General features: G+C 31.8%; 1 protein-coding gene across 4 annotated transcripts in view; it reads left to right on the top strand.

The window, feature by feature from the left end:
• LOC127715064 (cytoplasmic dynein 2 heavy chain 1-like) overlaps nt 1-26,718 on the top strand; it is an 88,805-nt gene that overhangs the window by 47,792 nt on the left and 14,295 nt on the right. Inside the window, exons 37-60 of one of the 4 annotated variants that reach the window (XM_052221078.1) lie at nt 391-520; nt 941-1,096; nt 2,163-2,261; nt 2,669-2,689; nt 4,985-5,151; nt 5,578-5,824; nt 6,178-6,329; nt 7,036-7,180; nt 7,729-7,999; nt 9,270-9,419; nt 9,628-9,860; nt 10,336-10,558; nt 11,087-11,229; nt 11,887-12,132; nt 13,100-13,237; nt 13,862-14,136; nt 14,658-14,781; nt 15,480-15,601; nt 16,043-16,256; nt 18,718-18,969; nt 19,679-19,699; nt 24,666-24,764; nt 25,695-25,818; nt 26,393-26,556. In XM_052221078.1, coding sequence (XP_052077038.1) covers nt 391-520; nt 941-1,096; nt 2,163-2,261; nt 2,669-2,689; nt 4,985-5,151; nt 5,578-5,824; nt 6,178-6,329; nt 7,036-7,180; nt 7,729-7,999; nt 9,270-9,419; nt 9,628-9,860; nt 10,336-10,558; nt 11,087-11,229; nt 11,887-12,132; nt 13,100-13,237; nt 13,862-14,136; nt 14,658-14,781; nt 15,480-15,601; nt 16,043-16,256; nt 18,718-18,969; nt 19,679-19,699; nt 24,666-24,764; nt 25,695-25,818; nt 26,393-26,556 — 3,916 coding nt within the window. The remainder of the gene's footprint in view (nt 1-390; nt 521-940; nt 1,097-2,162; nt 2,262-2,668; nt 2,690-4,984; nt 5,152-5,577; nt 5,825-6,177; nt 6,330-7,035; nt 7,181-7,728; nt 8,000-9,269; nt 9,420-9,627; nt 9,861-10,335; nt 10,559-11,086; nt 11,230-11,886; nt 12,133-13,099; nt 13,238-13,861; nt 14,137-14,657; nt 14,782-15,479; nt 15,602-16,042; nt 16,257-18,717; nt 18,970-19,678; nt 19,700-24,665; nt 24,765-25,694; nt 25,819-26,392; nt 26,557-26,718) is intronic. The other 3 variants (XM_052221079.1, XM_052221080.1, XM_052221081.1) reach the window with 3 other exon arrangements.

Genomic DNA, 26,718 nt, shown 5'->3' with positions numbered 1-26,718 from the left:
TTGGCATGTTTTTATCCCAGAAATTGCAATGGCAGAGATTTTGCAAATATAAGAAATTGCATTTTAAATTTCAATAGCATTAATTGTATGCAGTATATCCTGAATTTGTAATTATTTTAAATCTCACAGTTTTGTCAGTTCATTAATAAATGCTGCATACATTTTAGAATTTACAGTATGTGAAAACTGCAGTCAGTCTGTAACTTACTAAAAATATTTACTTTCTTCAAAGATTCTGATTTGGTTCCACAATAAAAAACTAAAACTAACAAATCTTTGTCTTAGCTTATGCATATATGATTCTAAAACAGAAAATTTATATATTACAAAAACTGAAGATGATTACATAGGAATTAGATTAAACTTTAAGAATTTTGTTTTGTTTTTCAGTGATGAAGATACAGATGTGAAAGCTTTGGTTAGTTCCTGGTTAAGTTCTCAGCCAGACTCGGACCAACAGATTCTATCAGGATGGATAGAGGATTATTTTTACAAGGCTGTGGAATGGGTTCTCAAAAGGGTAAATTGATTATGTTATATTCAAGAATTTTTTAATTTTTTTACATGCTAAAGTTTTTTTGCATTATCTTAGCAATGGTTATGTCTATATCTAACAAATGTTAGAATAGCTTTATATTAAAATTGAATTCATCATGAAAATAAGTTAATACTTGGGTGTAAAAGAGTGTTTTTGGTTAAAGTTAACACACAGGTGTTAAAGCATTTTGTTTGTTTAAGTTAACAAAGGGGTGTAAAATTAGTTTGTTGGTTAAAGTTATCACGCAGGTGTTAAAAAAGTGTTTTTGTTAAAGTTAACACATGGGCTTAAAAGCATTTTGTTGTTTAAAGTCAACACCTGGTGTTAAAAGTGTGTTTTTAGTTATTGTTTACCCCTGATTGTAAAAGAACTATTTAGCTTATTTTCTTCTTTTTATTACAGAGTGACTTTGTAGTAGAGACAAGTTTAGTTGGCTGTGTGTTAAATGGACTATCACATCTACATAATGTTAGAAATAAAGCACACTTTGCTGTATGTCTGATACATGGATTGGGAGGAAATCTCAATGAAGGCATCAGGGAGGAGTTTGCAAAAGAGGTAGGATTTTTTTAGCTTTATTTTAGAGGACAACACTTTGATTTTCTGGGGGAAAAGGGGGTAGGGGGGCAGGAGGATTTTTTGTGGGTGAAATATTTATTTTCACTTGTAGTTAGTACGGTTGATTTATTTCACCTTTGTACACAACTTTGTATTTTGCATTGTCCTGCATTTTGTTTGGCAGAATATTCATTTTCATCCTGTCTGGTACAAACATATCAAAACGGTCACCCCTTTTGTCAATTTTTAAAACACTGAATTTGGCCAAAACTTTTCTACATTTCATAGTTATATGATTGTATGTTGATGTTACCATGACAACTTACCATTTCAGAAAGCACTATGGGTAATGCAACTATTTGAACACCTAAAATGAAAATGAGGTTTAGCCATTGGTTGAAAATGCATTGTTTAGGACTTTGTTTACCAATTCCAATGTTTTGAAAATATTTCCCAGAATGCTTCATGTTTTGAAACAGGAAAAAGTAAATAAGCTGTACAATGATTGTTTAATATTGACCCAAAAGTTTCAATGTTTTTTCAATACAGGTACCTGTGATACATATAAAAATAAGAAGATGTGGTATGATTGCCAATGAGACAACTCTGCACAAGAGACCAAATGACACAGAAATTAACAAATATAGGTCACCGTATGGCCTTCAATAATAAGCAAATCCCATACCGCATAGTCAGCTATAAAAGGCCCAGAAATGACAAATGTAAAACAATTCAAACGTGAAAACTAACGGCCTAATTTATGTACAAAATAATGAACAAAAAACAAATATGTTACACAGCAACAAACGACAACCACTGAATTACAGGCTCCTGACTTGGGACAGGCACATACAGAATGTGGCGGGGTTGAACTCATTTGAAGGCGCCAACCCTCCCCCTAATGTGGAGTATATATTTGGGTAAAATGAAAGTGTGATCTAGTAGGAAATTGTATGTCTGTAATATAATGTAATTGTGCATGTTAATAGTTTGCAAATGGAAACTTCAAAATAAAGAAATACATATTTAGCGCAGATTGATTTTGAATTACTAATATATTTTGTAGGTCTTTTCCTTAACACAAGAACAACCACCAGAGAGCAGACGGCCACTGGACACTTACTATGATGAAAACATGGGACGTCTGATGACCTATGCTATGGAGGTAAAATGAAGTAAACAACAAACTAACTGCCTTTTATTCTGTTTTGACAAAAACCTAATGAGATCCTACTCTCAGCATCAGTTAAAGTGAAGCTGAAATTTTTCCTTTGATGTTTCTTCTTTTCATTATCTGTTTGGGAATATTAACATCTTGATTTGAAACACAAAATTTTTCCTAAGGGTGATTAGAAATGATTTGCTTTGACTAATCTCTGTGTTTGCTTATTATGTACTAAGATATTTTGTTGTTGGTAAAAATAGAAAGGTAATAGTCTTTCAGTTCATGCTTATTCATTATTCAAAGTAGACATATGGGGCAATGACTTTATCTAGTTAATCATTACTATAACCTTCTTAATTTGCAGTGACGTGTGTGCTTTTCTTTCAATTATTCTGCATAAATTACAGGTGCAGGTGTTCCAAAATGGGGTATGAAACTGTATTACTTTGTATATAGTTTTATTTACTTGCTTTATTTTGCTTTGAAGTTATGCTTGGCAGTACTTTGTATTCATAGATATTATATAGTCATGGAATTATAGATTACAAATTTAAAAGCTTCTGAGAAGCAACAGCATTTTTTTCTTTTATCATATATTTTTTATACATCACACACCCATTAATTTCGATAGAAAGGAAATAAGAAATTTCAAATTGTAAATGAAGATGAATAAAAGGAGATGTGGGGTTTACCTTAATCAAACAGTAATCAAGCAACACTAAAAAAATACACAAGCCATCTAGACTCACATTTATAGACCGACATATGGTCTTCAACAATAGGCAAGTATCTACTTAATACGACTAAGTTGCCATGAGTCTAGATGAAGGTGAGTAAATTTAAAAGAATTATCAAAAATATGCCAATAAAGGAAATTTCCTAAAGGACAAGAATATTATGATAAAACTACAGACACAATGGCAGGCACAAGGTTCCTGACTTGGGACAGGTAAAAATAACTATAGCATAAGGATAATTGTAGTCAAATCATAGCTAGAAGATTGTTTTTGATACCCTGTGTATATTTACCAAATATATATAATAGTTATAGTCTTGGAGAAGGAAATTAAGCACAAAGTTTGATAAGAATTTTGGGGTTCAGAATTTTTGATAACAATCGTACACTTGCAAATTGTCACTGAAAATTTTGCAACCAAAAATCAATTACTTATACATTTGCTGGTAGACGGGGGTTATATTACAATGATATTTTTAAATACAATATGAATGGTGTCAAGTAAAGCACAGTAAGAAAGCAAAAAGTTTTAAAAAAAGTTTTGTAACAGATCCCAAGAACAAGTTGGAGTGTTGGTATTGTGCTGAGTAATTATCTTCAAATCCAACACCAGTTTAAGGATTTAATTAAAGATTTTAATCAATCTTCAGTAATTATTTGAAGAATCTTTAAAAGCTTCATTTTCTTTTTATAGATAATTTCATATTGTATTTTGTAATTATAATTGCATAAGCTAGGTTAATTCAATTATATCCATGAGATGTTGTACCATTTAATATCGGCCCAATTCTGGTTTTCATAGTATATCTATGCATCGGGCTGAAACTTGATAGGTTAACCATAAACATGATAAACTGCTATAGAAGTATATATAATGCTAAGTTAGTATTAAAGTAATATTTATTTTTACTTATGACTATAGATCAGGGTAAGCTAAAAAATAGATCTCCCTATTTAAACTCCATTGTAATTTTCTTCATAGCATGTTAACGGTTACAGTTAATGAGTGCATCATTAGTGTAAAACTTTCAAGCAAATGACCCTAAACAATAGTCATAATCACTTCAATTGATCCATAATAAATTCTTGAAAGCTAATTTTAGGAAAAAAGTCATCATTTCACAAATTTGCTATTAAATTTTGGGTCTTTGATAGAAAGAAGATATTCATCTGTTCATAGATAGGCATGTACCAGTAATGAATCAGTCATATAACATTTTAAAACACCCAACTAGATTTTCATTTCATGTCATTTTTAAGTTGCATGTTTTTGACTTGTTCTTATATAAAGCATGATGAAAGAGAAATGCATGACTGTATAGTTCCATATATCTAGGGAAGGCACACACCACAAAAGAGAAGTTTTTAGTGTGTTACAATAACTAAAAGGGAAAATATTTTATACTTGATCATCAGTTCTTTGGTAAATATTCACACTGTGATTTACCACAGGGAAAAAAGATTTTTTCACAATCGTGTTATATGAAAACCTGTAAATCTTTAATAATGGATTTTTTTCATCAAACTATTGTCACAATAGCCATATTATTGAATGGGGAGTTTAGTTGAAATCAAGAGATATTGCAAGTTAACAATCATTGCATGAACTGTATCACAGTGATGAATATTTTCTAGAAAGTGAAATGCATGGGAAAATTAAACACCTGAATTGATTTAGGGTTATAAAATACTATTATCTTGTTTTTTTTTAATTAAAATTTTTTAACGTTGATTGATGTTCTGATAAATTTATATAATACAAAAATTTAAAGAATATTTGATAATCAAATAATGTAATAAAATTGACAAGAACAGAATAATGAATAAAATACTTCTAATCTGAAAACAAGTTTATTTTGATAGAAAAAACAGTTGTAAATGTTTTGTCAATTGAAAGAAATTTTTTGGCGGTTTATTAGTAGAGTGCTATTGATTTGTCATTAGAGAACTGCACAGCTTATTCTTTTTTTGTTTGCTTTATTTTTAGAGTGCCACTGATTTGTCAGCAGATAATTTTACAACTAGTTCTTCAACCTCATTGCCTGTCATCAGAACAGCAGATGTACAAAAGAATCTTGACTACTTTGCTCCATGGCTACAGGCAGACAACAAACAACCATTTATACTGGTAGGACCAGAGGGATGTGGAAAAGAGTAAGTTCATGCAAATGTTAATATTTTATTTTTATTTGCTTATTGTCTACAGTCTATAATAGCAGTCTTATTCTTAAGCAAAAAATAAGTTAGAAGTTCAGAAAAGTGACCAGGATATTTATTAAGCCTAGAAGTTTTACTGGCTCTGGAAAATTAGTGAAATGGTTATCATTCTTTTTGACTTTCCAATCATAGACCACACATATACAGTTTTTCGAATAGTTGTAGTTGCAGAAAGTATGGATTTTTCAAACAGGGGACTTTAAACGTAATAATGAAAGTTTTGTTGAAAATGACTACATATTTGTACATCCAGCTTAGCTGAAAGAATGCAGTATTAGAAATTTGCATTGTTTAGATTGAAATTAGAATGATTATTCATCTTTGTCTTCAATTTTTATTTATTGTGCTAAATTATCATTTTAGAATGTTGCTGAAGCATTGTTTTGAGCAGCTAAGGTCTACACAGATAGCCATAGTTCATTGTTCAGCACAGACCAATCCTACTCATGTTCTACAGAAGTTAGGCCAAACTTGTATGGTCTTGAACACCAACACTGGTAGAGTCTACAGACCAAAAGACTGTGAAAGACTGGTCCTTTACTTGAAAGATATCAACCTTCCTAAACCAGACAAATGGGGTACTTGTCAACTGATTGCTTTCTTACAACAGGTAAATGACCATTTCTGTAATTTATGCAGACATTCATATTTTAGGAAAAAGTGGAAAAGGATAATTTTGAGAGAAAAGAAGATGTTTTACTGCTAGGTTTCAAAGAAATATCTTATCATAAAATTTTTTCTTTCTTAAGACACTTTTCTCACGTACAATGCAGAATGCTAAGAAAATTCATAGAGTAGGTTTCAATTTTATATAATAATAATAATAAAAAAAAATCAGATCTGAAAGTGTGCAAGCACTTTTCCTTTGACAGACTGTTATTTCCAAGTATGTTGTGCAAATTTAATTTCATGTCCATTCACCATCTTTCCAAATTGATGCAACTTATATGATTTTTGTTTTAGGTTGTGACTTACAATGGATTCTATGACTCTAACTTAGAATGGGTTGGTTTAGAAGGAGTACAGATTGTAGCCAGTATGAATGCTGGTACAGGATTGGGACGACATAAACTGACTTCTCGGTTTACTTCTGTTGTCAGGATTTGTTGTATTGGGTAATTTGATTAATTATAATGACACTAATGGACATCTATAATGATTTACTTTTCTTTTATATTCAAGTTCTGTTCTATGGGGTTACAGAACTAAAATTTCAAAATATTTTATGTTATTATAACTGTATAGTTAAAATTGAAACGTGTGATATTTTTCACAATCACATCTGTGTCTAGTAAAACATCATATTTGTCTTGCCTGCTTATTCAATTAGTCATTGTCAATACCCATTGATATGTGATATGCTGTAGCATTAGCATTCATACACTACAGAGACAGGGATAATATAAGGCTCTGCCTCCTCAGTCATAATTCAATTACTTGTAATTTTGAAATTCTTCTAATGTTTGAAAAAAAAAATTGTAGTACTTTCAATAGACCATTGATATTTGGAAATTCATGAATATTGAATATGAAAACATGGATCTTATTTGCAAGGGTGTTGTTTTGGATATAGATTTATGGTCATCCTAGGACTTATTCTGTTCATCCAGTAAAAACCTGGCTGAAGCCGGTGTCTGTTTGGCTGTGCAGGATGTCTAAATTTGCAGCCATGTCTTTGGTTCTACAATATGCAAGCTAGAAATATCTGGGTTTACAGTATTGTTAAAATAATATTTATAGCAAGCTGTTGAAATTTTCAGCACATTAATAAATGAGACTATGATGGAATTTTAAAGAAGATGTTACTTTTCTTTTTTATAGGTATCCAAGTAAAGACCAGTTACAAACAATTTACACATCATATCTAACACCAATATTACATAAACAGTTGAAGAAGCATCCTGTATGGGGAAGTGGATCAAAGATTCATGCATTAGCTGGTTCAATGGTGCAACTGTATGATCAGGTAAGTGCCCTGGTTAAATTTTTTAAAATCCATGTTTTAGCTGGTTTAATTGGTCACCTACATGTATATGATCATATCAAAATTATGTTTGACCAGGTGTTTCAATCATTCATGCTGAAGCCAACACTATTGTTCATATAATTATGTTTGTGGAAGCGTTTAAAAACTCATATTTGATGGGAAAACGATAAAAAGACAATTTAGTCAAGAAAATACTACATAGTGAACCCAACCATAAACAGAGAATTACCATTCATACTGAAGCTAACACTGTGGTACATATACAATATGTTTTATCTGAACATGGACATTCTTTGATCAGGCTTTCTGTTATAACACTAATTCTAGGTTGATAGGGCAAGTTATGTTGCAGATCCTTTTGTTTCCTAAATGAAAGCCCATTGTAATCTCTGGTCCAAGTTATGTTGCAGATCCTTTTGTTGCCTAAATGGGAGCCCAATGTAATCTCTGGTCTAGACCTCTGATTTTGTGTTTATACATTCTTATCATGCTTTATGTTTACAGTATTAATATGATCTATATTACAGCTGAAGTCTAGGTTCACTGTGGATGACTACAGTCATTATCTGTTCACACCTAGAGATCTGACAAACTGGTGCCTTAGTCTGCTGAGATATGATCTGAATGCAGGAGCAAAGGAGGGATCCAGTGACCACATGCTAGAGATCTGGGCCTATGAAGCTAGGAGACTGTTTAGAGATAAGATTGTAGGCAGTGATGGTCTGAATAAATTTGACAGTATCCTGATGTCTGTGATCAGATCAGACTGGTCCACAAATATCTTTGATAATCTAGAAAGTAAGTGTTTTGGATAAATAGATACTGTAAATTCAGAAATTATTGCTTGCATTTATTATTGCGATTTTTGAAGAATGGACTAAAATGCGAGATTAATTATTTTGATTTCGGGAAAATCTGCATACAGATGTAAGTATCAGAAATCAGAATGCGAGTTCTTATTATTGCGATCTTCATTCACTCGCATTATTCACATTAATAAAAACCTCGCAATAATTTCTGAATTTACAGTACTGTAAACCAACTAATTTTCACAAATTCACAAGTTGAAAAATAACATGAACTTGTGATACTATAATATTCTCTTTATACAGTAAACATGTTATAGAGTAAAATTTTCAGAGAAAATAAGTTGGTTTACAGTATAGAATATAGTTTTTCTAGATTTGTTAGCCCCACCTATGCCTAGGGGAGGGGGGAGCATTATGTTTTTTGGTCAGGGGATCTGTCCATCCGTCAGTTAGTCTGTTCCGTATCAGGTTAAAGTTTTGGTTAAGGTAAATTTACAATGAATTTGTAGTCACATCAGTTTTAAAGTTGATACACATATTCATTATGATGTGAACTTTTTAAATCATACACCAAATTATTGTTTTGACCCTGATTTCGAGGTTCAAATCTGATAGTGAGAAATTAGTTTATTCTCAGGCTAAAGTTTGGGGTTAAGGTAGCTTACCAGGAAGTTTTAATAACTTTAAATTTAGTACACATGTTTATTGTAAGGTTAACTTGTTAAATTATATGACAAATTGCGATTTTTACCTCATCTTCATGGTTTGCTGAACATTGTCATAGGATAGTGAGAACATGAAGTCCTATGGACACATATTCTTGTTTTATTTTATTGTTATGCATAAATTGTATACTGTAGATTCATAATTATTTTGTGGGTATGCATGAACCACACATTTAAATATTCAACTAAAGTAAGGCTTGTATGCAGACTTTGGCAAAACCACAAAATCAAATATCCATGAAAATTCAATTTTTCCTCAATCCACAAAAATTTGGTATCCACAAAAATAAATGAATTCTCAGTAAACAAAACAAATTATATAAATTCATTTGACTAATAGTATCCAAATAGCATCCTGTGTAGTTTTGAGGATTCAAATTGCATCAATAAATACATATTTTAACCCTGTGGAGATACATTCATTACACATTTAAAAACACTCATAGTAATTTCCCTCAGTATGATAGGCTACTTAAGGTATTTTTATTGTCACAAGATTGATTATTACTAGTTTACTATTTTTTGTAATTTTAGATGATTTCTTTGTAACATGGGGAGCCAGAACAGAATCTGGGGCACCATCAGTAGCAGCTGGAGCACCACTTCCACCCATGGGAAAGTCATTGGGAAAATTGACAGGAGATGACCTTGTTTCTGTTGTTGAGAGAGGACTTAAACTATACAGTAAGTTTATGAATGGATTATTGATATACAACTGCAGGATACCTCTGAAAGATGCAGTACATAAATTTGAAGTGCCTGCTGCTGGAGACGTTTTTGTGTTGTTTTTCAATCCATTATAAACAAATTTATAAACAAATTAACGTTAGTGTATAATTTTGTTTGGTTTTAGGAATAAAGAATAATGCTTAATATTTATGATATTTAACAGGTAGAGAAAACAGAGATTTAGACATTTTAATCTTCAAGGAAGTACTAGATCATATGGCTCGTGTAGATAGGGTCCTGACAAAACCAGGAGGATCTCTCCTGATGGCAGGACAAAGTGGAGCAGGACGTAGAACTGCTGTTTTATTAGTAGCCCACATGCACATGATGCAGTTGTACTCTCCTAAAGTATTTAGAGGATATAGCATGAAACACTTCAAAAATGACCTGAAACATGTAAGTACATGTATATTAAATTTTTAAACTCAGACACTTAGCTGAATGTTTCTGACCTATTACAGTAATATTTATTGATTTATAATTTAATCTTTATGACAATCATTTTTTAAACAAGAAAAATTAAAAAAAGTTGTTGATGGTAATATATGAACTGTGTCAGATAGAAATCAACCTTATGCAGTTATACGTATACATGTACATGCATGGGTTATGCATGTACATGTATACTTGATTTGATTGATTTTGGAACATTAAAATACGAAATAAAAGATGAATTTTGGTCTGTTTATGTAGGATTCTCATATCAACTCCATTTTCAAACAGTTACATACTTTGCATAGAAATTTTTTCAACCCTGAAATAGGATAACAGATGTATTGATATTCTTTTGCATAAGGTTTATTTATATCTGTAATTTACAAGTGATTTTGATGTTAATGCATTGTACACTATTTACGTGTGTTAATTACAGGTGATGCAGCTAGCCGGAATTGAAGGAGAACAGGTAGTACTGTTACTAGAGGACCATCAATTTATTGAACCTCAATTCTTAGAGATGATTAACAGTCTGTTGTCCAGTGGTGAGGTCCCTGGTCTATATACCCCAGAAGAGCTAGACCCTATCTTAGCACCACTGAGAGATATGGCTTCAGAGGCAGGATTCAGGGGAACTATGATAAACTTCTTTGCTTCCAGTGAGTGATTAAGCTGATATACTGTAGAATTATTTATTTAAAGGGGTATCAGATTTTAGTAGATTGAGTAAAACTTGTTTTCATGGATATTTATACTTGGATTTACCAAAGTCACCATTCAAGTCTACAGAAAACTTAAACTTTGTTGAACATTTAACCTTGTGGTTTACCAAACCCCACGAATTTCACAAAATTTGGAACCAAATGAATGATATAAAATCCTTGGTATTTTTAATTTCAGTTTCATAAAACTACTATTTACATCATTTTGAAATATGAATCAATGCTCAATTTCAGGCATTAAAATTGATATTTTATACTGAGTTTTAAAACTTTTTCTGTAATGAACCAATATTTTCCGCAATCAGTCTTGTAGGTGAAAAGACTTTAGGTAAAAGGAAGAGAAACTTAATTTGACAGACAGCATAATATAATATTAAATTGTTTATGTGATTTCTAAATAATATTCAGCTTAAACAAATTAAAGAGACTTGATGAAAAAGAAAATAAGTGTTTTCTTTTGTTTAGGAATAAAGTGTAATCTACACATAGCTTTGATTATGGACTGTACCAATACTAAGTTTACAGTAAACTGTGAGAGTAACCCTGCTTTGTACAAGGAGTGTGCCGTACAGTGGATGGAGGGATGGAGCAGGGATAGTATGATCAAGGTACATATTTTTGAATAAAGAATTTTTGGTAACAGAGATATCAATCAGTTAGATCTCCATACAATAATGATGAAATTTGTTTAGATAGGAATCTAATTAAAATCTGTTGAAACCAATAGGGGGTGGAGTAGTTTTACTGGAGGTAAAATTAATTGAAATACCAGGAAAACACATCTGTTGATGGTTTTTGATTGCTTTAAGTCTAATATTTGTTTAGAAATTCCAATAGGAAGACACTTTACATCATTGTAGTAATTAAACCATTATTTAAGACGTTGTGGCCACTAACCTTTTTAAGTTTCTTTAAAATCCTTCTAACCTACATAGTAGACATGTCACTTACATTATGGTTCAATTACTACAATAAAAGTCTAATGAACAATATTTCATATTCAGGACGAGAGAACACTTAAACGACTGCTTTACAAATTTCGTAACTCATCAAATTATTTCTATATGGAACAAATCACATGCTCCTGACTTAGGACAGGCACACAAAGAATGAGACTTCACTAACCTGGGACAGTGATGAAACAACAAAACATAAATACAAACTATAAAAAAACACACAAATTTTCTTCATTACATACAAATTTGTCATGGCTGACTATGGTCAAAGTTTTTCTTGTATAAAATGTCCCCACATTTTTTTATCAGGTACCTTACATGCTGTTGACAAAGCCACCAAAGATAGAAGGAGCCTCCATTGGAGAAAAGAAGACACGCCAAAGAAAGTTATCTGGAGGAGAGGAACTCCTCAAATGTTTCCTTCATGTACATGAACATTGTGCACAGTTAGGCCTTGGTGCCACACCAAGGAGATATGTAGCTTTCCTCAATACATATCAACAGGTTTATAATAACAAGAAATCAGGAATTGAAAGAAGACAACATCATTTACAGGTATAAATAAGTTAATGTAAATGATTTACATGAAATTTGTCCAGAAGCTCGAAAGATTCAATTTTTTTGCCAGATTTTGTAGCTTATTTACTTTCATAATCCTGAAACAGATCATAGTTGTGTTAATATATTCAAACATGAAGGTCAAGATTGAAGGGTAGTGCTTACAAACCCATTGATGAAGTAGCTCCTTCCTTGATTAGGCTTTAGTGGTTCCATGCTTTATGGTAAGAGAAAAAGTTGTATTTAAATGAAAAGGAAGATGTCAAAGTGAGATTTTCCATAGATAATAAACTTGTCTGAGGAAAATGTTCATAAAACTACTAACATTTATGCAATTTATTTTAATGATATAACACAGTTTTATGTTAGTGAAACAACTTTGACCTAAGTTCTTGAGTCTTGACTGATATAAATGAACTGTATGCAAAATTCCTTCATTAGAATTTAATTACAGTCTCAAACCTGCAAATGATGTTTTGAAAAAATCAGATGCTTTTGATTTTTTTTACACAGTCTCAAACTTGCAAATGATGTTTTGAAAAATCAGATATCCTATAATACAATATTATTTCGGTGATTTGTCCATTATTATATGTAAAGTCTTCATGAAATAATATTTACTAGAATAAATAAATCTTTTCTCAAAAATTCCTTTAGGGGCCAGCTGAAGGACGCCTCCGGGTGCGGGAGTTTCTCGCTGCATTGAAGACCCATTGGTTGCCTTCGGCTGTTGTCGGCTCTATGGTCGGGTTGTTGTCTCTATGACACATTCCCCATTTCCATTCTCAATTTTATCTTATTTGAGACAATTTGCAGTCATGTATTTTACATTTTACATGGAGAAACAAAACAATTATTAAAAGAAATAGAATGCGTCTGTCACCAACTGTTTTAGAATTAAAGTTATTAATATGAGTGGTAATTCAATTTTTTTTTCATGACATTTTGTTAATAAATCCTATAGGCTGGTGTAAGTAAACTTAATGAAGCCAAACAACTTGTGGATGAACTGAAGAGAAAAGCAGCAGAACAAAGTCAACAACTGGCTGTCAAACAATCAGAGGCTGATAATGCACTGAAGGAAATTACTGTCAGCATGCAGGTATGATATTATATTAAAAAAAATAGATAAGAAGATGTGGTATGATTGCCTATGAGACAACTATCCATCAGATACCAAATGATGTAGATGCTTTCAACTACAGGTCACTGTACAGCATTCAACAATGAGCAAAACCCATCCTGAGTAGGCTATAAAAGGCCCTTAAAATGACAAAATATAAAAACAATCTAAATGAAAAAAACAATGACCTGACTTGGGACAAGCACATGCAGAAATTGGCAGGAATAAAAGTGACACTCTCAGCTAAAGCATGTTAGTTCTGGATCTGACAAACTATAGCCAGTGAAAAATAGCTTTACATTAATATTTACATTAAAATTTCTGAATCTACAGAACATATATTTCTAAAACATTTTCCTTTCTTTTAAAAAGTCTATTCATTTTATAAAAAGGCAGAAAATTCAAATCCTTAATTTAATGTTTATGTATTGCATTGCATCAGTATTCTAGAACACCTTGACTGTCTAATTTTCCCAAGACAATGTACATGTATGTTATTGTACAGAAAATAATTTACATATGAGCGAAAGCTATACATACCATTAGTGATCATCCTATATTTGATTTCATATTAAAAATGATATTCCTAATTTTACATAACAGAATGCTGGAGATCAAAAGAATGAAATGACAGTATTGAAACAACAAGCAGCAGAGGAGGACAAAGTTCTTCAGAAGAGGAAGAAAGTCATTGATGTTGAGTTAAAGGAGGTTGAACCTCTGGTCCAGGAGGCTAAAGCAGCTGTAGGGAACATCAGACCGGATGCTCTCACAGAAATCAGGTCCCTGAGAGCCCCACCAGATGTCATTAGAGACATATTGGAAGGTGTACTCAGATTGATGGGAATATTTGATACATCATGGGTCAGCATGAAAAGGTAGGTGTAGATCAATCAATTTTATATATGACCAGCCATCATATATTGCATTGTAGAATTGAATCTAGTGAAGAAAAAAAACTTTAATGGCCAATTGATCAAGGTACTTGGTCCACATTTATCACTTAGATCTCTTAAACTAGGGTATTTAATTATTAAAATTGTACCTATGTATTAAGAGTGATGTTTACCACAACAAAATATAACAAGTAATTCATATACATATCTCTTTTTCAATTTATACACAGTTGTACAGGATCCTTATCTTATATAAAAGTATTAATTAACAGGCCTAATTTGGTATATTTACCTGCTGCTGACAATATTCTTGAGACCTGCTCTCGACCCTGATCTTAGTTGACTACGATTGCAAGTTTTCCTGTTGAAGGTCTGTGGGTCTTTTTTTTCTCTGGGAACTTCAGCTTCCAACACCAATTAAAGCAAATGTTGCTGCAAGTGATGTAAACACAAACAGTCAATCAATCTCAAAGCTTAATGTTGATAATTTTTCAAATTTGTAGTTTCTTGGGAAAGAGAGGAGTTAAGGATGAAATTCAGACATTTGATGCTAGAAACATTAGTCCAGAAACCAGAAAAAGTGTGGAAGAAGTTTTAAGAAAGAGTAAAGATTCCTTTGAAGCAAAGGTGAGTTTGTAGAAATTTCAGTTGAATATTTAATCAACAGAACCAAAGAATGATTTTATTAGTGCCAAAATATCCTCTTTTTTGAAGATCTATGACAATAGGAAAACGTGTTATGTTTATCTATAGTATTTATTGTAAATTGTGTAAGATACTGATCATTTAATAGGACAAAATTAATTCCAAATGTCAATTGCCTACATCCATGTAGTGACTTACAAATGTTATACCCCACTCCTAGTAGCTATACTGAATTCAACTTTTTCTGTCTGCCTTTTATTCTGCCCATTCTTTAAAAAAAATCTGTCTGAATTTTCTTGAGTCAAAATAGCTGCAGTTTTAGTGAACAGCTTGGAAAGGATGTGTTGTAAGATGTGAGCACTTTTTGCTTCTTTGAGATATCTACTTCCTGTTTGCGGACACTCTGAATTTTTCTATAGATTACATGAACTTAAATTTTTTCTCATGTACTACTGAACAGAATTATCTCCTTTTTGGTCTTGAGTTGTTAGGTATGGGTGCTTTTCTGATCTGTTAGACACCTAATTCCTGTTTTCTGATACTTTGAATTATGAGTGGGCATTATCTTTAGCACAACAGCACATCCATTTTTGTTCCAATCTGCATGTAACGATACATTCAGTTTGTTATATACCAATCCAATGTCTAACAGTTAATGTTTATTTTACATGATATTGTAGAATGCCAAGAGAGCATCAGTAGCAGCAGAGCCGTTAGCAATCTGGGTGAAGGCTAATGTCAAATTTTCCTATGTTCTTGAAAAGATTGGACCACTTGAAGCTGAACAAAATGAACTGAAAAGGTAGGAACAATAGAACTACCATAATGTTTGTCAAAAAAAAACCCCTCTTGATTAAATAAGAAATGTGTTTTAGCTGAAGAAACCAAATAATACTACCCAGTAGTTTAGCTAACTTTAAAGCTAAAGATGAATATTGTTATTCAAACAACATATATTTACCCTGCAATAAGATTTTAAACTTATTAAATATGAAAATGTGATGTTAAAATGAGCATAAAGCATGACATGAAGGAATTATTTCTTAAACAGAAAACCATGAATAAGTGTAAAAAGGAGACATAAAACAAAATTTCTAGTTATATTTTACAGTGATTCTTGTTATATTTATGAAGTATTAAATATATATTTGCATGACATTAATGTCCATTGGATATATAGATAAGTACTAGATAAAAGGTATAATACAATCACCTTCCTTTAAAAATGATATGTGTATTAAAGGAATTTGGCAAAGGCACAGGGTAGAATGGACAAATTGAAGACAGCTTTAGATGAAGTAGATGCTAAAGTTGCCTCCCTTAGAAATCGTTTTGAGACATTTACCAAAGAAGCTGCTGAATTGAAAATAAAATTAGACAGAGAAAATGAAACCATTATTGCTGCGGAGACACTGGTGACCAAGTTAGATGGAGAATACCAAAGATGGAATCAGCAGGTATGTGGTCAAAGCCTTTTTAAGAAATTGAATGAATATACTGTACATCAGGTTTTGTTCACAGTTTGGGCCTTAGCAAGAGCAGTTAAAATTTTGATGTGTTTATTGTTTTTATTTCACAGCCTTGTTCAATGCATTCAATGGGACAGTGAAAAGTTTGCATAAAGTGAAAATAAGACACGTCTGAAAATTGCCTGATATACTGTATTTTTTAACACAGCACTTTATCAAACAAGCATCTATTGAACCAGATAAGTTTTTAGACACTTAATGTTGTAATGGAATTAATATTTGGCTTTATAAAAAATATGTCATATCCTGGTATTGAAAAAAATCTGCAGAACTAGATTTCTGGAACAGCATAATGTTTAGAAGATCCTTGACAATGTTGTTAATACTGTCCATATCGTTCTGCTGATCTTTTCTGGTAATTTCCTGTAGACTGAAGAGGATAAGAAAAGAATTACTATGGATTCAGTTATTTTGGTGGGTACCAATTTTTGTCGAGCCTGCGACTTTTGTCGCAGAAAGCTCGACATAGGGATAGTGATCCGGCGGCAGCGGCGGCGGCGGCGTTAGCTAACTTCTTAAAAGCTTCATATTTTAATAGGTGGAAGACCTGGATGCTTCATACTTTGTATATGGATGCCTCATGTTATGAAGTTTCCGTCAGTCACATGTCCAATGTCCTTGACCTCATTTTCATGGTTCAGTGACTACTTGAAAAAAAAGTTAAGATTTTTTGTAATGTTAAATTCTCTCTTATTATAAGTAATAGGATAACTATATTTGATATGTGCGTACCTTGCAAGGTCCTCATGCCAGTCATACAGTTTTCATTTGACCTCGACCTCATTTCATGGATCAGTGAACAAGGTTAAGTTTTGGTGGTCAAGTCCATATCTCAGATACTATAAGCAATAGGTCTAGTATATTCGGTGTATGGAAGGACTGTAAGGTGTACATGTCCAACTGGCAGGTGTCATCTGACCTTGACCTCATTTTCATGGTTCAGTGGTTATAGTTAAGTTTTTGTGTTTTAGTCCGTTTCTCTTATACTGTATGCAATAGGTCTACTATATTTGGTGTATGGAATGATTGTAAGGTGTACATGTCCAACTGGCAGGTGTCATCTGACCTTGACCTCATTTTCATGGTTCAGTGGTTATAGTTAAGTTTTTGTGTTTTGGTCTGTTTTTCTTATACTGTATGCAATAGGTCTACTATATTTGGTGTATGGAATGATTGTAAGGTGTACATGTCCAACTGGCAGGTGTCATCTGACCTTGACCTCATTTTCATGGTTCAGTGGTTATAGTTAAGTTTTTGTGTTTTGGTCTGTTTTTCTTATACTGTATGCAATAGGTCTACTATATTTGGTGTATGGAATGATTGTAAGGTGTACATGTCCAACTGGCAGGTGTCATCTGACCTTGACCTCATTTTCATGGTTCAGTGGTTATAGTTAAGTTTTTGTGTTTTGGTCTGTTTTTCTTATACTGTATGCAAAAGGTCTACTATATTTGGTATATGGAATGATTGTAAGGTGTACATGTCCAACTGGCAGGTGTCATCTGACCTTGACCTCATTTTCATGGTTCAGTGGTTAAAGTTAAGTTTTTGTGTTTTGGTCTGTTTTTCTTATACTGTATGCAATAGGTCTACTATATTTGGTGTATGGAATGATTGTAAGGTGTACATGTCTAGCTGGCAGGTGTCATCTGACCGTGACCTCATTTTCATGGTTCAGTGGTGAAGGTTAAGTTTTTGAGTTTTGGTCTTTTTTTCTAATACTATATGCAAAAGTTCAACTATATTTGGTGTATGGAAATATTTTATGATCTATATGTAAGTCACGCAGGTTTTATTTGACCTTGACTTCATTTTCAAGGTTCATTGCTCAGTGTTATGTTTTTTGTGTTTTGATCTGTTTTTCTTAAACTATAAGCAATAGGTCAACTATATTTGTTATATGGAAGAATTGTTAGCTGTACATGCCTGCCTAGCATGGTTCATCTGACCTTGACCTCATTTTCATGTTTCATTGGTCAATGTTTAGTTTACTTGGTTAATGTTAAGTTTATGTGACAGTTGTAATAAAGCTTTATATTTAGGACTATCAACATAATATCAATGATTAGTAAAGAAGGCGAGACATTTCAGCGTGTGCACTCTTGTTTATGGATTAAGGAAAATTGTATTTTCGTGGATACTGGATTTCCTGGTTTTGCCAAGTCTGCATACATGCTTATAGAAAAATGTGTGCTTCGTTGATCAATAAATTTGTGGTAAACCTATACCCATGAATCCCACAAAATTAGTAGACAATTAATATTTAATCCACAGTTTTAAAAGACAATTATTTATGCAATTCATTATTCTTCTCATGAACAGCATTGTATTGTCAAAGTAATAGATTGACTTTGTGTGTAAAATTTGAACAGAGTTTTTGTAATTGTAGGTTGGAGAGCTTGCATCAGAAATACAAGAACTTCCCAAGAGAGCTTTACTAGGTGCTGGTTTTATCACTTACCTAGCTCAGGCTCCAGAAGATGTTAGGAGGAATTGTCTGAAGAGCTGGATGGAGGCACTAACTGTAGAGGGTTTTGACATGAGGAGGTTCTTGAGCACAGAGAGTGAACAGCTGATTTGGAAGTCTGAGGGATTACCATCAGATGATCTGTCTATGGAAAATGCATTGGTTATACTTCAGGTATAGAATGGATTTGAAATTAAACAAATATGTGTGACAAGTTTTTATTTGATTTATATTTTTTAATTTAAAGTTTGTTTATTATTGTTGTATGATGTTTAAATTTTGATAAATAAAACAAAATGTATAAGTATGTCTGAAAAGATAATGCATCAATAATCACATTAATTATGCATGATTAAAAATAGAATACTAAAAATGCATGAAATATACATAAATTTGCATGCATGTTTGTCAGATTGCTTAAGAAAATGCTTTAATTGAAAAAAAAAATAGAACTAAGGATGCAAATATCACTGGAATTTGTAGTGTCTTTGAAAAGAAATTTTATATATTTAAAAAAAATGTTAACATTTAAATTTTGTTCTGTAGTTACAGGTAAGAGCGCTATTTCAATTGTAAATATTGCATGTAGTTTCAAAGATGTTGACTATAACAAAAAATTATAATATTTATAGATATTTATAATGCTTTATAACAACTTACATATAAACGGAATATAATGTTTATTTTATTCATAGTTTTTTCTTATTTATTATCTGGTTGGAATGGAAATACTGTTAGTCAAAAGGCACCATGCAAACGCTGTTTGATTTGATTGACCTTTTTTTGATAAAAACTAAAGCCTTATCAATTTGCATGGTGTATTTTGACTGACTGTAATAGATATATAATGCTTTGATGTATAACTGTAATCAATAATTTCTAGATCAACTGTATAGAAGCTGGGGTAAGAATCGGCTAAAAAAGATGAGACATTTTCCCTGACACAAAATGCACCTTATTTTTTGTTTATCCATTTTCAGCTCCTAACAATGATTTTGTGCACATCTATGTTTTACTGGTCACATTTTGTTTTTCTTTTCATCAAACTTTTGTTTTATAGGTGCAGTAGTTTTGTCTTTTTTTTTTGTCATCATGTATGTTTAACTTAACCAAACCTTATGTGAAACTATACAAAATCAGAGAAAAAAATGTTAATTTAAAAAGTTTTACTAGCCAAAATCATATAAATGTAAAATATTTATTTATATTAGTTTTGGAATTTTTTTATTTTTCTTATTATAAAAATGTTTTTACCATCAAGATGTTATTAATTATTTATGAAAGCAATGAAAAGTACAGAACCAATTTTGATCATTTCATTTTGAAAGTAAAAGCATTGGATTAATTCTTGCATTATTTTGTAAATTTGAGTATACACATCTCAATTGCACTTTGCTTGCTGCTTTAGCAATGATGTCACTGTTGAAAGTGTTCAGTTTTAGCTTTAATACAAGGTCAGCAGTTTAGCTTTCATCCCATGGATGTTTTGCAAATTTGGCAAACAATTTACTTTTAAGATATGAGGGTTGCTTTAGCCAACAAATATTTGATATTGATTCTTACCTTGAGTAAGTGTTGATTTTAGGATTTTTCTTTTTTTTTTTTTTGCATTGAAAAAATTTAAATGAAAGGAGATATAGGAGGGTAGTAATTCCCTTTGCCGTTAGGCGTCAGTTGGTCATTTTCAGCTACCGTTAGCGTCAAATTGGTTAAAATTTTACGGTGATTCGTCAAAATATCCTTATCGTGATTCGTCAGAGGTCTCAAATAATTATTGTTACCGTCATTTTTGGGGAAAATTTAACGTGATTTGTCAAAATCAGTCGATTTTTTTATCGTCTAAAAGAAAATGTACATTTTATTGTCATGCACCAAAAATTACCGTTAACGTCATTTGGCAAGAATTTTTACCGTTATTCGTCATTACCACCCTCATATAGAATAAACTTCAATAAGACAACAACCTGACACACAAATTGGCTAAAATGAAATCTAGAAGTCACTGTACAGTCTAGTATAATGTTAATAAATGAAACCGAAATGACCAAATATCTAAAACCTACAAAGTGCTATTTTAAGTAGTAGGTGAATGCCTGAATGTCAGGTGTCACTACAATATTTGAAACATTGGTTGAAACATCTTTTTATGCACAAAATACACACCTAAAAAGTTCAGCTATAAATTAAATATTTAGATTTGGCTTTGAAATACATGTACAATACACCTGCATTAATGCTTGATTTCACTTGCTGTAATTTTACAGGGAGGCTTGGTAAGTTCACAAAAATAGAATATTCTGAATCAGCTGTTTTTACTGCAGATAGATCACATGACTCCAGATCAGTTTAACGATTGGTCTGTTCAGTGATATATAATACCCTACCATTCAGCTTCTGTGATACAGTTGATGGATACGATTTCGCTAACATAATTATTAACTTAACATCTTTTATGCTAGTTATGTTATACTCTGTGGAAAAGTTTTTTTTTATGTGATGTAAAGTAGCTAGAAGTTACTAATACTGATATCCTAGAAAAATAATTTTAATTCTTTGAATTATATTATAGTACGGTAGCAAGTATTAAATTAGTGCTTAAATAGTAGACTCCAACATATAGTTAGGAATTTGTCTGTGGTTAGTTCTTTTGATTTAATGTAGGACATGTTATTACTTAGTATATTTTTGGTTGCTCCAATAATGATCCTACTGTGCCAATTTCTAACACAAATGTACATTAATATCAATACTTTCCTATTTAACTGACTGTAGATATATTTTACTAGTATTCTGTATAGTTTAGCTGAACAAAACATACAAATAAAGGAGGTATGATAAGAGGCATTTTCTGTCCCCTGAAATTACAAAAATAGTTCAATCCTTGGAGTTTCAAAAGTATGAAAGCTCTATTGTTAAATGATTAAATTTTCATATAGTCAGAAAATTTGGAAGATAATTGTCAGTAATGATATCACTATAACATATTTGATCTAAATTGGCCATTTTACACACCTTTTCCAGGAAAATTAGAAATGAGCTAAGGTATTTTACCTGCATTTAGATCTTTGTATAGGACACCTTGTAGAAAAATTTGTTCAAATTCAAAGGCCAATAAATTGACCTAATCATACCTTCTCATTTGTGGTGTACTGGTCAATTGTTCCAGACTATGTAAGTAAGTAAGTAAGTAAATTATTTATTATAGTGACATGTGTAAATATGTACAGATTATAAACATACAATATATTATAAATATTAAAATTAATACACCCGGCCCAATGGACCTATAAGTCACCTCGAATGAAATTAAATAATTATAAAACAATTTTATCACGTTCTTCAAAATATCAAATTATTCATGAAATTATCTTTTTGTTGACGAATGTTAATTTTAAAAAATATAAAGATATTAAGCTATTTGTAAACAGAATTGCGTCTTTTGAAATATGCCTGTACGATGTATTTGGCTAGTTTTCGAGTATGACTTATAATTAAAAAAATAAGCTTTTCATTATTGTCCATAGATATAAAGGAAGTAGTTAATAAAAGTTCACCAAACACATGTTCTCGTATATCAGAATAGAATGTACAGTCTAGTAAAAAATGAGTTTCAGTTTCGGTCACGTCTGCAGTACAAAATTTACAGAGTCTTTCTTCTGGTCTTTCACCTATATATCGTCCTGTTTCAATCCTCAGAGGTAATATTCCACATCTGAATTGTGCTAAAAGCGAGCGTTCGACTTTGGTTCAATTGATTTTTACATACTGTTCTTGATTAAAGGCAGATTTGAAAGTTATATAAGTACGAAGTTTTGGCACTTGTTGTATATTATCATTCCATATGTTTGAATAAAGGCGCTGAATGTTCATTTCTACAGTTCTCAAATTAATAGCAGTTTTTGAATCAAAATAATGTTCTAAATTAAGTTTACAGAGAATGTCTTTCAATTCGCTACACCAGTTGTCGGTACAACGGTTATAGTCTGCATTAAAAGCGAGCTTCGTTATGCGATCATCTTCAAACTTGAGTAGTCTGTTCCAATACCTCACCATGTTTGTCCATCTTCGAAACTGGCTTGGGATCCATCCAACATCCCCATGAAGGGCAAGAGTGGGCGCAAAACGGTGAACACCAAGAAAATATCGTATTGTACGGTTTTGAATATTGTCTATTGTTTGAAATTTTCTGTATCCCCAAACACTTGAGGCATAATCTAAGATAGGAACTACACACGAGTTTTTCGTAGGCATTAAATCCGAAGTCTTTATTGTTGTGAATTTTGGATATGATCGTCCCTAGTGCTCTCCCACCACCTTTCGACAAATTTTCCGCGTTGGTTATGAAATTTCCGTTATGACCGAATGTAATCCCTAAATATGTGTAATTTTCGACCTTCTCCAATTTGTTTTTTCCAACTGTAAATTCAAAATTAGTTTCTTTAGTTTTTGGTTTTCTGAAATGAATACATTTAGATTTATCTGTATTGATTAACACCCTCCAACGTTTACACCATTGGTGAAGTGTGTTCAAAATACACTGAAGATCCTCAGCCGACTTTGCAACTAACGCTATATCATCCGCATACAATAATAATGATAACTTCGTTTCAAGTAAGTCTACCCCAAGATTAAGGTCATTAATTTCTTGGACAAGATCGTTTATAAATATGGAGAAAAGTGTCGGCGATAAATTATCTCCTTGTTTCACACCAGTTTTACAGCAAAACCACGATGTTAGTTTACCGTTAATACGAACACATGACTCAGAACATTGGTATATACTTTTTACAGAATTGTACAACTTCCCATCAATTTTATTCAGCAAAAGTTTGTATAACATCATATCTCTGTCAATAAAATCAAAACATTTCTTCAGATCGATGAATGCAACAAATACTGATTTATTATTTCTAATAACACTATTCAAAGTAAATATATGGTCTTCACATGATCTATTTTTTCTAAACCCAAGATGACTGACGAGCCGTTGATTGATAAAAGAACTATACAATTTGCTAGTGCACGACAAAAGACTTATACCTCTATAGTTCATTGGTACTCGGAGATCTGATGACGGGTCTTTCAATTTTGGACATATGATGGCTTTTCTCCAGATGGTTGGAATTATACTGGTGTCAAATATTAGTTGGAAGAGTTGTTGCAATGTTTAAATGATTATCGGGTACTTTAAAACGCCGTATGGAATTTGGTCGGGTCCACTTGCTGATTTTGATTTTGCATGCATTACTATATTAGTTATTTCACCAATTGTATTATTAGAGTTTAAATCCTCATTCGGCATAAACAACGGATCTTCCATTTCAGATTCCAATAACTGTTTATGAACTTTTGACTGATTATAACGGTCGTTTTCAAATTCGGTGTTGAAATTATTGCCACTGGATGTTAAGCAATCAACAATTAATGAATGAATCGAGACTATGGATTTATTTTGTTAGGAAAACTTTTATTAAAAGGTTTTCTAAAAAAGACTTCTATTACACAGAGACAATTTTTATCAAAATTTAAAAAATACCTTAGCTGCTTATTGTTTTTTTCTTATTAAGGACTTTGGTATGAAGTTAACATTTGTTTGCTACCAAAACCTTCTGTTTTGGATTTATGACAAGAAAAAGTAAAATGATATTGTTAAGTTTTAATGTACTGATCTTTGACAAGTAATTAAAAAGTTTCTAGAGAAAAGTGAAATGTTTTCACATGTTTCATTACAGTTTTTTCTTGGATAATTTTCTTTTGTATTAAAAAATTTGAAGAAGAAAAAAACCCATTATGAATGGATATGATGATTTTTTTAAAGGTTTTATTGTGTTGTGAAATTCTTTCAGGGTATTTTTATTTTATTTTAACAGAGTGCATTAAGGCCCTTCCTTATAGATCCATCTTCCAGAGCCACAGAATGGCTGAAAACTCATTTGAAAGAAAACAGACTAGAAGTTATTAATCAACAGGTAAATAATGTTTTACTTAAAACAGTTGAAATAAATGTTTAACGCCACTTTCAGCATACTTGGCTATATTATGGAGGCCAGTTTTTATTGGTGGAGGAAGCCAGAGGGAACCATGGTAACCCTGGTCAATTAAGATAAGAGTTTGACGAACCTTCCACGAGTGGGGTTCAAACTCACAACCTTAGTGCTGACAGGCCAGTGGTCTGAGACTTTAAAAGAACTACTTAGACTACTAAGATGCCAAGCTTAAGGCCGCGAACAAGGTAAATGTTATATTTAAATATACAGAGCTTTTATTTGCTACTTTTGACTTTGACCATAGAAAATGTTCATCCTTTGTTGTACAATTGGCCAAAGATGTAAAAGCTGAACTCAGGATTTACAAGAATTTTTATGGAAAAATCTTGTTTTGACCTAACTTGAAGCCCTGCTATTAAGATAATCTGATGACAATAAAGGGTCAACATTGACACACTGCTTAATATAAAAAAAAATAAAATATGTTTCAACAGAAATATAAACAAATTGTTTCAAAAAGAGGGAAACTACAAGCTTACTGTCTAAAATAAATGGATTTTTCATGCTTAGATGATATGTTAAGGAGATTAATTTTTGCCTCGTCTTTTCATGGAAAATTACAATGAATAAAAAGGTTAGGTTGACAGATCTAGTAAAGATCATACTGAGGCCCACCTCCGGGTGCGGGATTTTCTCACTGCATTGATGACCCATTGGTGGCCTTCGGCTGTTATCTGCTCTTTGGTCGGGTTGTTGTCTCTTTGACATATTCCCCATTTCCATTCTCAATTTTATTGTTGTATCTCATACCCTAGTGTTTAAAAAAAAATCATTATAATGCTAAACCTTCATCAAAATTGACTATCAGGATAAATTGTATTTATGTTTTATTTGGAGTTTTTTTTTTAATAGGATGCTAACTTTTCCACATCATTAGAACTTGCAGTGAGATTTGGTAAAACACTAATTATACAGGAAGTTGATGGGGTTGAGCCTGTGTTGTATCCATTGTTGAGGGGAGACTTGCATGCACAAGGTACAAAAAATATTCAGACATCAGATATTTCAACAATCATATAATTTGGTTTGGAATCATTTTGAATAATGTAAATAATATCTTGTCATAAAAACCATTTTTACAAATGAATATAATTTATCTGGATGAATATTAAAACTGTTAATATTGAGTTCTTTTAGATAAACTTGCATTTTTTAATCTAGTATTATATCCACAGACAAAAAAAAAAGTTTATTTGAAAAAGAATATGAAAATAAATAGCAAATTACACTCGGCTTACCACTAATCAATGTCACAAATTTTTTCATGATAAAGAAGTATATACAACTGTATATCAAAGTATTCATCATACATTAAATCTGAATGCTACTAAATATTTATTTTTTATATAGTGACATTAATGTAATCCTCAATTTCTTTGATGAAAAAAAACCAGTTATGATATAGTATGAAATTTGTGTTTATGATATACATTTTGGAAAAATTCATGGTAACTTTAATTTATATTTTTGATTTATCTAAAATCTGACTAGTTTAGTGGTACATGTATTTACTTTTTAGAAAAGATTTTGAATGAATTTCCTTGTTACAGGTCCTAGGTTTGTTGTACAGATAGGAGAGAAGACCATAGATTACAATGAGGAGTTCAGACTGTTCTTAACAACTAGAAATCCTCAGCCTGAGATCCCACCTGATGCTGCCTCTGTCATCACTGAGGTTAACTTTACTACCACCAGGGCTGGTCTTACTGGACAGGTATATAAATGTAAAATATTTGCACACCAAAAACCTTTCTTAAGTGAACTCCTGATTCAAGACATGCTACTTATATTTCTTAGTTATACCTGTATCAGCTGAATACTTCCAACAAAAGTTTACAAAAGAAACCCTTTTTAGAACGGTCTCAATGTTGGAAGT

The sequence above is a fragment of the Mytilus californianus genome, unplaced genomic scaffold (genome assembly GCF_021869535.1).
Source record: "Mytilus californianus isolate M0D057914Y unplaced genomic scaffold, xbMytCali1.0.p SCAF_9, whole genome shotgun sequence".
In the NCBI taxonomy this organism is placed as follows: Eukaryota; Metazoa; Mollusca; class Bivalvia; order Mytilida; family Mytilidae; genus Mytilus; species Mytilus californianus.
This window is presented reverse-complemented; position numbering and strand designations above follow the sequence as displayed.